We start from the raw sequence: 16576 nt of genomic DNA, 5'->3' as shown, positions 1-16576 counted from the left end.
CTGTCCCCAAAGCAATTCCTCCACGGGTCTACGTGGATAGAGCCGTCTCTCCGCCGCCTCCGCGTCGTTTCTGCGCAGTGTTGTACGTGTCCATAAGCCAGTCTGGCCTGGTTGCCCCTTGTCAGTTAGGCCGCTGCCGTAACGGAGTTAGCACCTCCGCACTGGGGATTGCGCAAGTCCATAGATCCCCTCTTAGTTGCTCCCCGCTGCGCTCCCTCCGCCCATGTACCTGTCGGTGCTCCCAACGTGTGAGGCTCACTGGGGGGAAGCCTCGTCATTACCGACCACGAGGCTCCTGCAGCTTCCGTGCCCACGTCCACTCTCCGGGCCTTCAAGTGGGGTGCACAGGCGCTGACGGGCTCCCTTTAGGCTGCGGGCCTCTCCGCCTGCCCTCCGATCCTCGCAGCAGTCTCCAGATGAGTGATCAGGCTCACCCTCACCGGACCTCCGGTGTTCTCCGGGAGCCGGTCCCGACAGCGCCCGCACGTAGGGTGACGCAGGGCGGGTTGCGAGGCAGGAAAGACCGGTAATTGCGGCCCGGTCCGGCGCCCGCAGGAGGAGCTCGCTTCTGACGGTTCTCAGGGTCGCCCCGTGCTGGGATTCACACCGGAGTCGAGCGGGGGGAACGAAGGGGGCCCCCGCAGTTGTGGTGCTCGGTCTCGTCGGTAGAAGGATCAATTAGCGGATTTTGCCAGGGTGATGGTGCGGAGCTTCGCGCTTATGCGTCCACCATCGACGCTAGCTAGCTCCGCCCCCCCTGCTGCCTACCTTTCTCGCAGTGGTGTGGCTCTCCGTCCGCTAGTGTTTCGGCACCTCAGTGCTTGAAGTCACGGGCTGCACGGACCGACTGCCACGATCCCTCCTTGGTGACTGAACAGTGGCCACCTACCACAATAGCAGTGACACCCAACCCACCTGCCTCAGGACACCAGAGCAATACAGGGCTTGAGCTGTCTTGTCACGGCAGTTAGAGGAATTCATACAGCAACGTCCCCTGGCATGTTACGCGACGCCATTTTGATATAGGTCTCATGTAATACGTTCGTATAGGCCCTAGGTTGCCGGTAGGGGAGACTGTAACAGGTCAAATTGTCAGTTGACAGTTACAGCGTTCCCACAATATCGATCAGCTGTGCAGTTGGTCCTTGGCTTGTCAGAACGGTTTGAAGGGTTTCTGATGCGTTTTGGACATTTCAAGAGCCTCTACTTTATATTTACTTGTTATTATTATTATTATTATTATTATTTATTTTTATAAAGCGCATAGTCACCCGGAGGTATCCCAGCGCTAGAGAACCCTAAAACAGTAAATCTGAGGACCGGGGGCTGAGCTCAAAAGAGGAGGGCATAAGAGCTAGGGAAAAAGATGTGTCTTTAGCAGCTTCCTGAAGCGCAGATATTGTGGTTCAAGACGTAGGTCATGAGGAAGAGAATTCCAAAGACGGGCAGCTTGTACCGAGAAGCGTCTTCCTCCTGAACGGACTTTCCTAAATCTTGGGGTATTGATGAGGTTTTCTGCGTTAGAACGGAGGGATCTAGTGGCTATGTAAGGGGTGATAAAATTGCTGAGGACTGGGGGGCCTTGGTTATGCAAAGTTTTGTGCACAAGACACAAGGCTTTAAATTTGACTCTCTCCCTTATGGGGAGCCAATGAAGGAGTTTGAGAGCGGGTTTGGCCGATGATCTGGCCGGGATGTTTGTGATAATCCGGGCAGCAGTGTTCTGAATTCTCTGCAGTTTATTCAGAGTCGCTTCCGGAGCGCCCAGATAACTCACGTTACTGAAATCTAGTCTTGATATTATGAGACCTTGGACTAGTAATTTTTGCGATTTAGGAGGAAGAAGGGGCAGGACTTTCCTCAAGGACTTTAGAAGACCAAAGCAGGTCCCTACGACCTTCTTTGCTTGCGAGGTGAATGAGAGTTCAGAATCTATCCATACACCCAGACTTTTCACCTCTGTCTTTGGGTCTGGGGGAGGACCTAGACAGGTTGGCCACATGTCCAGGGGGAGTGAGGTTCCTTTTGGGCCAAGTAAAAGGACCTCAGTTTTTGTCCCATTTAGCTTTAGGGCTGATCTATTCATCCAATGATGGACCTGCGTAAGGCAGTTGAAGAGATCAGCTTTCTGTTGTTTGGGATGGGACAGAGACACCACTAATTGTGTGTCGTCAGCATAGCTGACGACACTCACTCCGAAAGGGGTGATAACCTCCTCCAATGTGGACATGTAGATATTAAATAATGTGGGGCTCAGGGAGGAGCCCTGAGGCACACCACATTGGAGGGGCATTTCGGAGGAACGGGCGTTCTTCTCCCAAATCTGATAGGATCGTTGTGCCAGGAAGGATGAAAGCCAAGATAAGGCTGTACCTTCCACTCCAACTCTTGCCAATCTTTCGATGAGGAGTTGGTGGTCAACGGTATCGAACGCCGCGCTAAGGTCGAGGAGGATCACTGCCACTGATCCTCCCCCGTCCAATAGCGTTCTGGCTTCCTCTACCGCCGCCAGGAGGGCGATGTCCGTGCCCTGCCCTGGTCGGAAGCCCGTCTGGGAATTTTTTAGTTTGTTATTGGCTATACTTGTGGGAGTGGCTATATCTACTTGATCCTTGAACGTATACACATTTATTTATCAGTCTGCCTGGAAGATTCTCAGGCTGTTCCCTAGAGTTTCTGAATATACTTTTACATTTTTCTATAATTATATAGAATTTGACATCATATCTGATCAGGAGGGAGAGCTCCTTGAGACCCCACAGGGGATGCTAAACAAGGATATGATGAAAAGGGCAATCCAGAGTAAAATGTGCTCTTGTTTGAGAGACCCTTGATCATGTCATGGCTTTAAGAGATATTCAAAGTGAAGAGGAACATGGGTCCTCCTCAGCTGAACGTTCTGCTCTAACAGGTAAAGGAGGTAAGAGGAGGCAAAAGAGCAGGCATATTCAAAAAGGGGCAACACCTTCTAAAAAAGATGTGAGGTCCAAGCACCTCCATGAGTTTGGGAGGTCTAAGCACCTCAGAGTCTAGGTGTCCTAAGCAACTAAAAATAAAGGATGTCTGAGGCGACAAAGCGTTCTCAGATGCCCCAAGTGGCATTCAGGTCTCATGTTTGGGAGCAAGAAACTCTTAACAAGAGCCCCATTGATGAGTATGTTCTAGACCTAGATCAAGGGGACCTTGATGGGGTGACCTTTTTATGGAGTCCGATGTCCCCCTTTACTTGCAAAGCTACTATTAAAGACTCATTGAGGCGGGGGGGGGATGTTCTCCTCAGATGATATCAGGCACCCACGTAGTGCTGAGAGGTGGCTGCAAGACCACATAGCTAAATTTATATAATGTTGGATACGGAATCTACTTGATAAGGGGGCACAACATTTGTTGAGGGTTGAATTTTCAAGGCCTGTAATTCAGGACAATGTATGTCTTACCCCTAACCTCGACCCAGAGTTAATCACGTTTCTTTTTAAACTGAGTCGGGCCCCAAGGAAGGGACTGGAGAGATCCATGAAGTTATGCCAGGATCACCTGCTCGATGTGGTCGGGCCCCTGGCGAGAAATATTGATATGAAGGAGGAGGTACATGCCAATGGCCACCCTCTAGACATGGAGCACCTCAAGGGGTGGAATCAAAGCCATGGTCTTTTTAGGGAACACTAATGCCACACACCACACGAAAAGGCGCAAGGTTGTTTTTAATGAAAATAAGCCCCAAGCTTGGTGACCTTTTGGAAAAAGAGCCATCTGAGAATCCAAAAGGTATTCTATTTGGGGAAGACATGATTAAGACATTAAGTAAATATGTGGCAATATTTACAGTTCATGATAAGTCGCAGAGTAATATGTGCAGTGTTCAGGCCAAGTGTTTTATGGATGGACTGACAGAAGGGGACTTACAGAATGCGCCTCACATGTGACAGGATAACAAGTTAAGAGCAATATGACATTTGGAATACCTGGAATAAAAATTGTTGAAAATATGGACAAGTTAGGAGTATTTCGTTCACGTTTTTGAAGAGTTTACGGGCACGTGGTATTCAGGCAGGCCAAGTTTTCCGGGCTGCACATGAAATTTTCAAAAATGCTGAAAAAATTATTTAACCATACAGTGAAACTATTTGGAGACAAGGTGTGCACTTGGCTACCCCCTCAAATGAATCATAAGAAGGGGACTTTCTGCCAACTGTGGCTCACAGAGGTCCCACTTCAACTTTAAACAATCAAGAGGTTTCGGAAGAGGCTACTTAGCCAGAAGCTTTCAGACTGGCTCCTTTTATCCCCAAAGAGGAAGTGCCCTCCGGGGCAGGAGAAATAGGTCAAGAGGACAAGGTTTGACTGGATACCACAGTGAATACGGACATTTTAACTTCTTCCCTGGGAAATGTAGGGGGTCGACTAAGACACTTCTCCCACATATGGGAGACTATAATACAGGGTCCTTAGGTCTTTGAAACCGTCAATGGGTTGAAGATAGAGTTCTGCCAACAGCCAATTCAGGTAGTTACCCCAAGAGAGCAAACCTTACCCGCTGCACAATAGCAGGATGCAGAAGAGAAGGTGAAAACCTTAATACAGAAGGGCGTAATCCTTCAGGTGCCTTAGAGCGCAAGGTTTTCTTGAGTACCTTGTTCTTGGTGGAGAAGAAGACAAAGGACAGAGACCTGTGATACATTTGAGAGACCTGAACAGGTTCCTAAACTACAGACATTTCAAGATGGAGGGGATACATCTTTTGAGGGATATGCTGTTAAGCTAAGATTGGTTAGTGAAATTAGATCTGAATTAAGCCTATTTCACAATTCCAATGGCCAGGAGGGTCAAGCTTATCTTTAGTTCACCTGGCAAGATTGTCTGTATCAATTCCGTGCACTCCCCTTTGGTCTCTCCTCGGTCCGGGGTGTTTTACCAAGGTAATGAGAGTTGTAGCTTCCTCCCTCAGGGAGAAAAGAGTACGGACGATCATTTATTTGGACAACATAATTGTTATGTTCCAAGGCCATGCATAGATTTTCCAGGATTTGTGCATGGTCATGTACCTCTTGGAGGATTTGGGATTAATTGAAAACAGTTTAATCACCTTCCAGGTCCATAGAGTTCTAGGGTTTCACTACAGATAATGTGAAACTATATTCAGGATACTGGTGGCTTGTTGTCACAGGTGGAGAGAGTGCATCATATAAATTATCTAGCAATGACAGCAGGTCCTAATGCCCTTATGAGTTTCAGACATTGTTTGCAAGGCAGATCAGTTTTGTTAAAGATGGAGTGTTTCTGCAGTACTGTATATAAATCGCTTGGGCAGCACGAGATCCTCAGACCTGTCAAACTTAGCAAAGAAGCCCTGGCATTTTAGCTTGGAACACAAGATCAACCTCAGCACAGAATATTTACCTGGGATGGTGAATGTTTCTGCAGACTGGAATTCAAGGTGTTTACAGGATTTCAGCGATTGAAAGCTTAACAGATATTTTTCCAGGAGACTAGCTCAGTTTGGGGGCCCATTCGGGTTGGATATTTCTATGAGCAGACAGATGTTTCAGCTGGAAAATTATTATAGCTAGATGCCAGACCCCAGTACTCTAGAGGTGAAGGCTTTCCTTCAAACCTGGAAGGGCACAACTGCATATGCGTTCCCACCTTTCGCTATGATTCCGAGTGTTCTTCAAAAGGTAAGGCAGGAGAGAGGCTTGTCCTGACACCCCGTTTTGGGTCTCACAGGCATGGTTCCTAATGATCTTGGAATTTGCTTGAGAGGTTCCTTTTTTTTTCTTCGGCCGATCAGGTCTTCTGCAAAACGCCGATGGAGAGGATCATCCTCTAGTGTTGACAGGGACTTGAGCCATCTTGCTTACAGAGTCTAGAGAAATGTTAGGCCTTTCGGGAACAGCTGACGAGCTCCTGCAGGAATCCTGGACTCCAGGTTCCCTCAGTAGATATAAAGGAATTTGGAAATCATGGGCGCGTTGGTACCTGAAAAGGGATTTGGATACAGTGGAAGCGCCTGTAGTACAGGTGGTTAATTTTCTTGTGGAGCAGTTTGATAGAGGGCTTAGCTACAGGACAATAAACTACTATAGATTGTCAATCTCTGCTGAGCATAGTTTGGTTAATGGCAGGACTGTAGGAAAGAATGTTTTGATCTGTAGGGTGTTTAAAGTATCAGATTGAGGAGACTCCCAAAAGCCAGGTATGATACACTTTGGGACGTTAATTTAGTCCTCTCGATGTTTTCATCTTGGCCTGGTAATAGATATTTAGATTGGAAAAGGCTTTCTATGAAGTGAACACCTTTGCTTTGCCTAATATCTTGTCGAAAAGTATTGGATGTAAAGGCCTTGGAGGTAAGTAACAGAGTTTATGACGCCTCTGGCGTTACCCTTGAGATAACCAGAAGAATGAAGAATATGCCAGACTCCATATTTTATCCTTTTTTTGAATCTTGCAAAAAGCTCTGCATTGTGAATTCCATGAAGGAGTATGTCGCCCAAATGAGTGAATTCAGACCGGGTGATTCCGAATAACTTTTGCTTTCCTTTATTACAACTTTCAAAGCAGTTTCCACGGCTACGATAGCTAGGTGGGTAAAATGGACGACACAGAAAGCTGGAGTTGATTTACTTAAATTTCAAGTTAATTCTATGAGGGGTAAAATGGCTAGCCAATGTTTTTTCCAGAGGTGGCAAACTGGAGAAGATTATGAAGGCGGCCGATTAGTCTAATTCTTTCACTTTTGCAAGACATATAAGCCAATTGAACACATGTCTTAGGTAATGTTGAGAAGCTACCAACATGCATAATGGTAGCCTTCAATCTTGTAATGAAATAGCGCTTCTCCAAATTAAATGACAAGAGAATCTGAATTTCATTAAAGACATGGAGGTTAGCATTATCCCACCCTCCATTCCCTGCTCAGCAGGATTCATGAAACAAATAAAAAATAGATATATAAATAAGAAGAAATATGTAGAAGGATTGTAGCACAGATTTGTAGTACTTGAAAATGTTAATGAAATATTTGTTGGAGATTGTATCTTTTTGTATTTTGATTACCTTGCAATTCATTTGGTAGCTTGTGAAGTTTGCATGAACTCTGATTAATAATTCTTTTTTTCCGGAATTCCAATGTTTTCCTTTTCATTCTAGAAAATATCCAGTAATTCCTCAATTTTACAGAGAGTTCTTGATCAGTCGTTGTCGTGTTCAAGATGATTAATTTCTTCATTCAGTTTTGATGGAAGTCCCATTTGGCATTTAAGAGTCCATTTACTCACTGCATGGACTCATTATGTGAGCCAATTGCTCTATTCTGGAATGTTTTCTTTGTGATGTAGCCTCTGTGTCTTCAATGAAATTCAGAACCTCATCATCTTATTGGTAAAATCGCTATTTCACCACACAGCAAGATTATTACACACAGGAATTCTTGGAGTCATTCCTATGGTGCAAACTGCTGACCACTAAAGACTACTGTGGATCAGAACCAGATCTACTTAATTCCAGAGACCAATCATTTCATTTCGTCTTTATTTCGACAAAAAATATGTCATAAAAGAATACACAATAAAATTAATCATAAAACATTTCAATTGTTAAAAAGAATACAAAAGTACAGATACCATACAAATCATTCTCAATAAAACCATTATCTGAGATCAAAGGCCAGTCAGCCGAAAACGCCTCGGATCACCACAACCCCCTGTATCACCTCAACAGTTGCGTAATTAATTTCATCTCAATTTGCCACATATTTTCTTCTGGTATTCCACATGGCAGCCAGGAATTTCGTGACCGCAAAAACAATTATTGGCGATAAGTCTGTTTTTAATATTCGGTAGGAGTGAAAACACTGCCTAATGCCCAGGTTTTTTCAGATGGGGATTATCCACTTCTTCCTAGAGGCCTTATAGGAAGGGCAGAAAAAGACCATGTGTAGCTCAGTCTCTAATTCAGCCCCACACGCAGGGCAGTTCCTGAGGGTATTGGGGTGTCAGCGTGAGGTCAGGGCCCTTATTGGTAGGGAGTCATATCTCCATTGGAGGTATAGCTTCCTATGACCATTAGGGCTGATGTTGTCAAAAGCAGACTCCAGTTTATAGTGATCTTTTAAACCCAGGAATTATCTCGTTATTGTTCCAATTTGGGCATTGGTTAAACAGGCCAACAAATTTTGATCATAATACAGACTAACTAACTCCCTCCGGGATATGCCCCTACACGCTTCTTCAGGGTTCGACCAATCACCAAATAGTCCCTCTGGCTTAAGATGAGGACAGACAGAAAACCTGTTTGCCAGTTCCCGCTATTTATCCAAAAGAGGTTGCCCAAATGCTCAGTGGTCTCCGTTTTGATTTCAAACATTACAGTAGAGATTGCAGTGTTGCAGGGCACTCACAGGGCCTGGCATCACCCACAGCCGTCGCCAGTTGAGACTTGCTACTGGACGGATTAGAGTAACAAAGATCAAAACTTTGAGCACTGCAGAAACCCAAGGACTGGAATAATAGTTCAAACAGTTCGGTCATGGTCTTCTTTTGTCCGTGGGACAAAACCACATGGCAAGCCTATGAAGACCAACAATCTCCTAGTTGCTCTGCGTAGACAAAAAGGTAGGCAGGGGAGCAAAACAGACATGGGATGGGTCTGGGACAAAGTAGACTCAACCTCATATTCTACGGTGGGCTACCACATGTAAACTATTCAGATGGATCTGCGATGTTCAAAAGTCCAAAGGCCCCTCCAATTCTAGGACAACAGTTTTTCCTGACTGTTCCTGGTCAAGTTCACAGAACTCCTGGCAAGTGCCCTTACTAAAAACAACTTGGGCTTATACGTATTGCCCACCATCTGGAGGGCCTTTGCCAGAGGAAATGACCACAGCACTGGAAAAGTGGGGAGGGAGAGTGGAGGTGTCACCCATTCAACAGAAATGTGGACTAAGACAGGGGAAATGGGGGGCGGGGGGATTGGTTGCTATTAATGGATCCCAGAATGAACCAGTGCCAATACTCACAAGTAAACCAACATACTATAGGGATCATTAATATATGTGACAGATGTGATCAAGGTGCAAGACTACAATTATGAGGAATGGATTTGTTATTTGCATGGGAGAGCCTGTAGGCAGTCTCACTACAGGGTATATAGGTAAAAAGGTGTATTACCCAAACTATAATCACACTGCCCCACCATCAGTCATGACATAGCTTTGGTAGACAGGACAGTTGCCACTCTTACTCAAAGGGGCGTCACCAATATCACAGCACAGCTCCGAAATCAGCTATAATGTAAACCAAGAAAGCACCTCTGGTGCACTTGCATAACTGTCAAGCTTACTTGGCAAAAACATGAAGGGTTTTTCAGAGACATGAAAGGGCAGCACAGTTTCAGAAAGAAATTTAGAGGAATTTTGTCTCTCTACAGAAAGGATGTGGGAGTGTCGGGCCAATAAGCAGCTAGCACAGTTTGCTGACGACACTAGCATACACAAGGTGACCCTCTTTTAGCCCACACTACTTTTTTAGATTCTGTCTGGAACATCTCAAAGAGTCAGCCTATACGGTCTTTGAATAGCAGGAGACAATTAGTGTCTCATTGGCACCCAGAATTTGTTCCCACATGGACTCACTAAAAGGCAAGTGTTTCGATATCTGTTCTAAATGAGTCATGATTTCTTTGAGGATATTTCTTTTCCAAGAACAGAAGGTGTAACTTTCTGGACATTCCTGAAAACTTGCATAATGTAGTACAATTTATCAGATAAGGCAACAGACACTTACTGAAGGTGCAGTTCTTAAAAGTTCGCAACCCCACACAAGTTTCACACTACCATACCTTGTATCAGAACTAACATTAAGGAGAAAATTATCTGCCTGTAGCTCCTCATCCTTGCAATTTTACTGGTAAGATTTGGAGAATTCCATATTGTTAAAGTCCAATCCCATATAGGGCTTTAGACATGAAATACTTAAGTTTGTGTTCCTTTTTAGCTATTTGCTAGCGATGTAGGCAATTTTCAAACGTGGTCTGTGACTGAAGGAGAGAGGAAGTCCAGAGCAGCGATGTCATTAAGGCAAAGGCTGGTGATGATATCGTTGCAAACCATGTCTTACAAAGTGATGACCCTTCAGTGAGGGGTTGTTGCGTATTGACTGGGGCAGTGAGACATTTCTGAGTCTAGACCTGGGCAGATACAGCACAGGTCCAGCACTTGAGAAGATGCAGCAGAGGCCTGGCTTAAGCAAAAGCAGCTCATGTGGCAACTGCAAAGGCTTTAGTGGCCCAAGGTGCCAGTGGAGCAAAAGCAGTTCCACAACGCAGAGGCTGTGCACAATCAAAAAAGATCTTAAGAAAATGTACCTCAGATCTGAGCTTCTTGTAAGATGGGAACAGTGCAAAATGAGCACTCAAACTTTCAGTGGTCTTGATCAGCACAAATGCAATTGCTGGTCTTATCCTAATCTATGATGTGAAGATGTGTCTCTTTGCTTCCTGCACATTTTGTGCTTCATTTGAGATCTGTAAGAGCACCCCATATATGGTTTCTCATGTCCATCGGTTTAAACACAGACAACTTTTGAAGTGATATGGAAATTTGTTAGTGAAAAATAAATGACCAGGAGTGAAAATACTGGGAAATTTCAAGTCTTTGTGCTGTTACTGTGTCACTGCCTGGAGCATCCTTAGTGATTCGGTTCAGATTCTTGAGGGCTCTTTAAAAAGGAAAAATCTTTGGAAAGCAAAACCACTGGCAAAAAACTCTTTAAAGGTGCTCACCCTAGTTCACTGGTACATCCTAGCATCCACACTAAAATCCTTTCATGTTTTTCCTTGCTACTTTCATGCTTAAAAAAATAAATAATCACCTTGCCACTGGAGCCCTTATTTTCTGAAATACCCTTCTAGTCTGCCTTTGCCAAGAGTGGGGCCATAAAAAATTATGGAAATACTTAAATGGCTGAGGTTTGTTCTGAAAATCTTTGAGCCATAACAGCCCTAGAGGAACACCTAAAGATAGGCCCCCCAAAAGTATTTTAAAGAACTGTAGGTTATGCATCCATCACTTAAAGTGATGTTTACTTATGTAAATCATCAAACTGGAAAGCACAGGTAGTATGTAGAACGCATCTTATGTGACAAATTCGTAATAATGAACATACCCGATTAGGACCATACAAATCTGCTACTGTGCAACATCACAGAGCTTGACTTATAAAAATAGCAGTACTTAATGACCCAATGCTCGTGTTCCAATTGTTACTGTAGTGCAAGAAAATACCAAATAAAACATCTTTAAAAAAGTGATAATTCCCTTACAAGCTGTAACACAGACTATAAAGGTCGCTGCTCTCTTACAGAGATCCAATATATCCACAGCACCCGCCCCATGCAACATTAATTTCTAATAAAATTGTAGCTACTTTAGTGTTAATCACAATTTTGGAGGAGTACCTGCTCTCCATAGTGCGGTTCGCTGTTCACTATTCGAGTTAAAAGCTTTTGCAAATGAATGTGATTCTTGCAGGCAGTCCAGTAACTTGAAAAGGTGTTGTGACGACATGAATTTATACATTCCTTGGTCTTCTGTATCGATATGGATATCAGCATCCAGTGTGTCTCTCTAAATGGAACACATCACCAAAAGTTAAAAATAGAACAACACAATTCCCTTGTCTTTATTGATAAATTATTTGCTAGTTTGTTTAAACACTTCAATACAAGAACTTATTGCAAAACAAATTGTGGTACAAAGACTAGTGAGTGATGTGCATGTATAAAGTTTAAGTCACTTGAAGACTAACTGAATTAAATGATAATCATGTTATTTTGTAAATGTTCTAATTTTATTGAAACCATATATCCTTCAGTAATACGTAAACTGCCTCCCAAGTGAAAGTAAATTGCTGCTATGGAGCATGGGAGGTGATGAGAGCAGTAACCCACGTTAATCAGTCCAAGAATGTCCAAATGTCCTTGTGGTAATGTGTTCTAATGTAGAGAAACTAACAGATTTTCCTTCCAATTAAAGGGAAACAAATGCCACAGAGCTTTGGGCAGCAACAGAAATAAGGATTTGAATTCCTAGCACCCTCAAAACTGGCAATGCTGGAACAACCGTTTTCACCCCATAACATCAGGATAATAGCCTGGATGATCTGAACTTGCTGTGAGGTCAAACAGGCCTTCTGAGCAACTGTGTCCAAAATGGCCTCAATAAAGGATAGCCTCTGAGTATGTTGACGGTGGAATTTGGAGTCACTGATAGAAAATCAAGTTGAAGAGCAACAACATTATCTTTATTCCACAGCCAATCATCAAGGTACAGGAACAAATGCATCCCTGATCGCTTAAGATAGGCCTCGTCCACCAATATAACCGTCATAAAAAACCACAAGGCCTGATTTAAGGCCAAATGGTAGGATGACATTTCCTGGAAGGAGGTGGTGGGCAAGCTTCCCTTCGGATGGTCTAGTCTTCAGGCATGGGCATGCGTTTATACCGGATTCGCTTCAAAACAGACTCCACTGCATGATCACGCTGCGTCTGACCCAGATGAGGGCCGGTTACTTTTCTGGAGACTCTGAATACCTTGCATAGTTTGCTCACTAGCTCAAAACTCCTTCTAGTGTGGGGTTGTAACTTCTGATTTGAGTTGTTGTAGGATGACTCCTCTGTTAAGACTTTGTTTGAGTCACTGTCATCCTTCAAATGGATAAGCCACACTTTCTAACCTACCCATGCTAAGGGCCATTGCTTGGATCAAATCTGGACCATGCAACTGCAGCTAGCAGACCTTATTATCAACCCCTGGATTTGGTTTGATCAATTATTTATTGGGTAGTCTTCACCCTACAGGCGAAACTTCCTTGCTGCTGCTTGGGTCCTTTCTTTGCGCAGAAGGTGACTTGGCCTTTAAAATAAGGTGAAGCAGAAGTGGTGTCTCGATCTAATCTTCCCCACAGAGTACAGCATTCCATCACTAGAATGAGGGGGGCAGTGACTACGCATGCACCTCCTGCACAACGGGCCCCTTATGGTAAGGCTTTAAATGCTCCTTGGTTCACGCTTAAGCTGAGGAACATTAAAATGAGATGCCTACAGCACGCTTGAATTAAGCGTCCCTCTTCGGCGTCTAAGCTTTTATCTAAGGCAGCAGTCTGGGTCTATAAAAAAGCTATTTGAACAGTGAAACAATTCTATTCTGTCTTGATTAAAACTTTAAAAACAACATTTAAAATAAACAAAGAAGGTGATCTCAAAATGTAGAAGGCCATCACTGATTCCACGTCTCTGTTGTTAAAAACTCCTCCATTCAAAGAACTTTATGAACAGTTTAACAACTCTTTTGCTGAGAAGATTGAAGCCAACAGGAAGGGTATCTGCTCCAGTGTCCCTTTGATACTCAAATTGTTAAGAAGTCAGTGGAACCCTCCATTTTTAACTTCCATACGCTATCAGCCCAGGATGTGGTGGGACTGATACCACTGGTAAAATCAGGTTCTCCGGACGACCCTTGGCCTCCAAAAGGTGTACAATCACAAGACTCTTATTATAGTCCACCCACTTTATCATCTTTTGAATTTATCCTCAGAGATAGAGCCTGTCCCTGAGTTTTTTAAACAGACCGCTATTATTCAATTCCTGAAAAAACCCAGCTTGGATCTGATATAAAAAACTATTGCCCCTTCTCCTAACTTACTTTTGGGGTAAACGTCTTGGAGAAATATGCTGCCAACAATGTAAGAAAATTCATGCAGATGCATGAAGTTTTCAGATGAATGTAGGCAGGTGTCAGTCTAAGGCACAGGATAAAGACTGTTCTGGTCATGTTCAAGACTTGAGAACAAACCTGTTTCTGGGTGACATTGTGGCCCCAATTCTGCTGGATTTGTCTTCTGCTTTCAATACTGTAGAATAATCATGTGGATCTGTTTGTTCAGATCATGGGAGCGGGCATGGGGGAATGGACCTGAAGTGTTTCCATTTCTTGTTGTCTGACCACTCTCAGGAGGACAGTCTAGACACTTTGGTTTCTAGCATAATCTGCAGTTCTTGGGGAGTATTACCTATTGTCATCAATAATCTATCTTTTCAACATGTATGTAAAACCCTAGGCTGATCAGCTGGTGATTCATGGATTCAAGGCGTACTTGTACGCTGGTGACACACAAATTCTGTAAATACTGGAGAACCAGGAGCCATCTTATCTGCTGTCTCAACATAACCTATAATTCATCTTAGCGATGATGACGGTGAGCAACTGCTGCGGAGTATGGTTGAGATAGTGCAGGCGTGGCGAACTGGGACGGCGTCACACTCCTGTGGTAAAAAGTCTGGAATTCGAGATTGACACCAAACTAACCATCATCCATTAGGTATTGCCACCATTTCATCTTGCTGCTACGAACTTTGTATTATAAGGAAAGTAAGGAAAACATCCAATTATGCAAATTCTGTTTAGTTTGTTTATTTAGCTAGCTGCACCGGCATCATTGCTTCAAAGACAACAGGTTGAGCAAAATTCAGCCATTCGCTTTGTGACCGGTGCTCTTAAGATTTAGCCACACATTTTATTCTGAAACAGCTACATTAGCTGCCAATCAAACACAGAGCACAGGAGTACAGTTTAAGGACCTTTGTATGATTCATAGTTTCATATAGGATTCATATGGCATTGCATGGGAACCAGCTGAGGTTTCTGAGAAATCATATCTCTCTCTATAGACCCTCAAGAAGGTTAAGAACGTTGAATGGTCAACTGCTTTATATACCAAAGAACTATAAAGAGCACATTGGTGGCCTTCTCTGTTGCTGCCCCCAAGCTGTAAAATTCAATTTCTGTTGTCTTGTGAGCTGAAAGATACCTTCCCTGATTTAGGTGCAGTTTACAAACGTGGTCATTCAAGCAATCATACGGTTAATTATTTATAGACTTGCACTTCTGCTGAAGCACCTAGAGACCAATAGTTTTACACACTATATGAATGGAATGATACTGGCTGAGGCATTTTGAATAATCTCTGAACTTCCCAGTACGGCTGGTGAAACTGGAGCTCTGGGCAAGCTAAAGAAAACACACAATCGCACGCTATTCCCAGCACTTGTTTTGCGACTTCTTCACATACAACTCCCATATCTAGTGGAAACTGCTCCTTACAGTTATAATGTAGGGGCCATTATGTGCCAAAAAGATCAAGACACATTCCCGACTTTTTTTATGGATTCAGCGCTTCAAAACTAAATGCATGTAAGCAAAAGACATGCTACAAGCAACAAGAAACTACTGGCATTCAGGGTTTTATTTTGGAGCACAGGCTCTATATGCTGGGTACCCATCATGTCACTACCACATACACTCATCACCACAATTTACTATTTTTGATGCCCAAGGCCACACAGAACAACATCAGACAGTAAATTAACATAATATCTGTATTTAGGCATTCAAGCAAGGTATCTCTTAAGGAACTTTCATCCATTTTTAAAGCGGTCATTTATTAGTTTTTAATCTAATACAAGTGTTTAAATCATATGAGGTTTGTTGGTTAATTATTATTGCAAATGTGCCCTGTTAATCACTCTGATAATGGGTTGCTATAATACCAATGTATCCTACTCATTAATTGTTTGTCTATATAAATAAAAAGTACAAATACCCGTACCTAGCACTCTCCTTGGCACAATCACCGGAGCCACGGAGGGGTCGGTCGGGAGGAATTTCTTCGCTGAAATCGTGAGTATACAGGGTAGAGAGCAGCATTTTCTCCACAACGCTAAAGTAAGTAAAAATGGGACTCTAAAACTTTTTTGACAGGTGCTAAATAGCAGAAGGGACCCTGACGTTGGCTCATGAGGCATTTCTACCCCTACAAAACAGTAGGTTACTAATGTATAGGGGCATGTAGTGTCTTTTTCTTTTCACAGGAGCACTCAACATTATACCTAATAACCCCTGACCACTAAGGGTGCAATGTTCTGAATATCGCTAAAATGCCGAATTTACAAAGAAAGTGTGTGTTTTATGTTATATGTTAGTGAGTCTAGTTTGTCCCTTTTTTCCCTCTATAGGCACGATGAACACCTATAGTCTGATACTTTTACCGCAATTTTGTTACCTGTAACAACTGGTCACTTTACCTATGGTTATTGAAAAGTAGACCACCACAAACAAAAATGTTGTCTTCTTCTCTCAACAGGTCGGCCATTAAGCAACGTTTTGTTAGGTACATTATTACCTGCACTATAATTATCACTTTTATTAGAACACCAGATACAAGATAGAGAAACGTGAGTAAGGTGGGGATTTGTGTACCCCGTCCTGAAGAAGGTGTTTTACACCAAAACATGTTGACGCACACAGAGAGGAGGTAGTGCACATTGTTTGCGTTACTAACCTCCCACACTCTATTTTAATAGCACCAGCCTGGGGGCCCATTAAAAGTTTTTCTGCCACCCCACGGGCCAGGTTCTTTTTAAACTTCACTCACTTAGATCTAAACCCCACCATACACTCACATTTAAATACCCCACCCACACCACACAGTCATCTTAAGTGCTCCCGCGTATTCGTAGG

At 43.4% G+C, this 16576-nt stretch overlaps 1 protein-coding gene across 1 annotated transcript in view; it reads right to left on the bottom strand.

Moving 5' to 3' along the window:
- The window catches only part of ARFGEF2 (ARF guanine nucleotide exchange factor 2), a 548111-nt gene that overhangs the window by 88244 nt on the left and 443291 nt on the right, over positions 1–16576 (bottom strand). Inside the window, exon 36 of the mRNA XM_086932618.1 lies at positions 11455–11623. Within this exon, the coding sequence (XP_086788744.1) occupies positions 11455–11623 (169 nt within the window). The remainder of the gene's footprint in view (positions 1–11454; positions 11624–16576) is intronic.

This window comes from Lissotriton vulgaris, chromosome 7 (assembly GCF_964263255.1).
Source record: "Lissotriton vulgaris chromosome 7, aLisVul1.2, whole genome shotgun sequence".
Taxonomy (NCBI): Eukaryota; Metazoa; Chordata; class Amphibia; order Caudata; family Salamandridae; genus Lissotriton; species Lissotriton vulgaris.
This window is presented reverse-complemented; position numbering and strand designations above follow the sequence as displayed.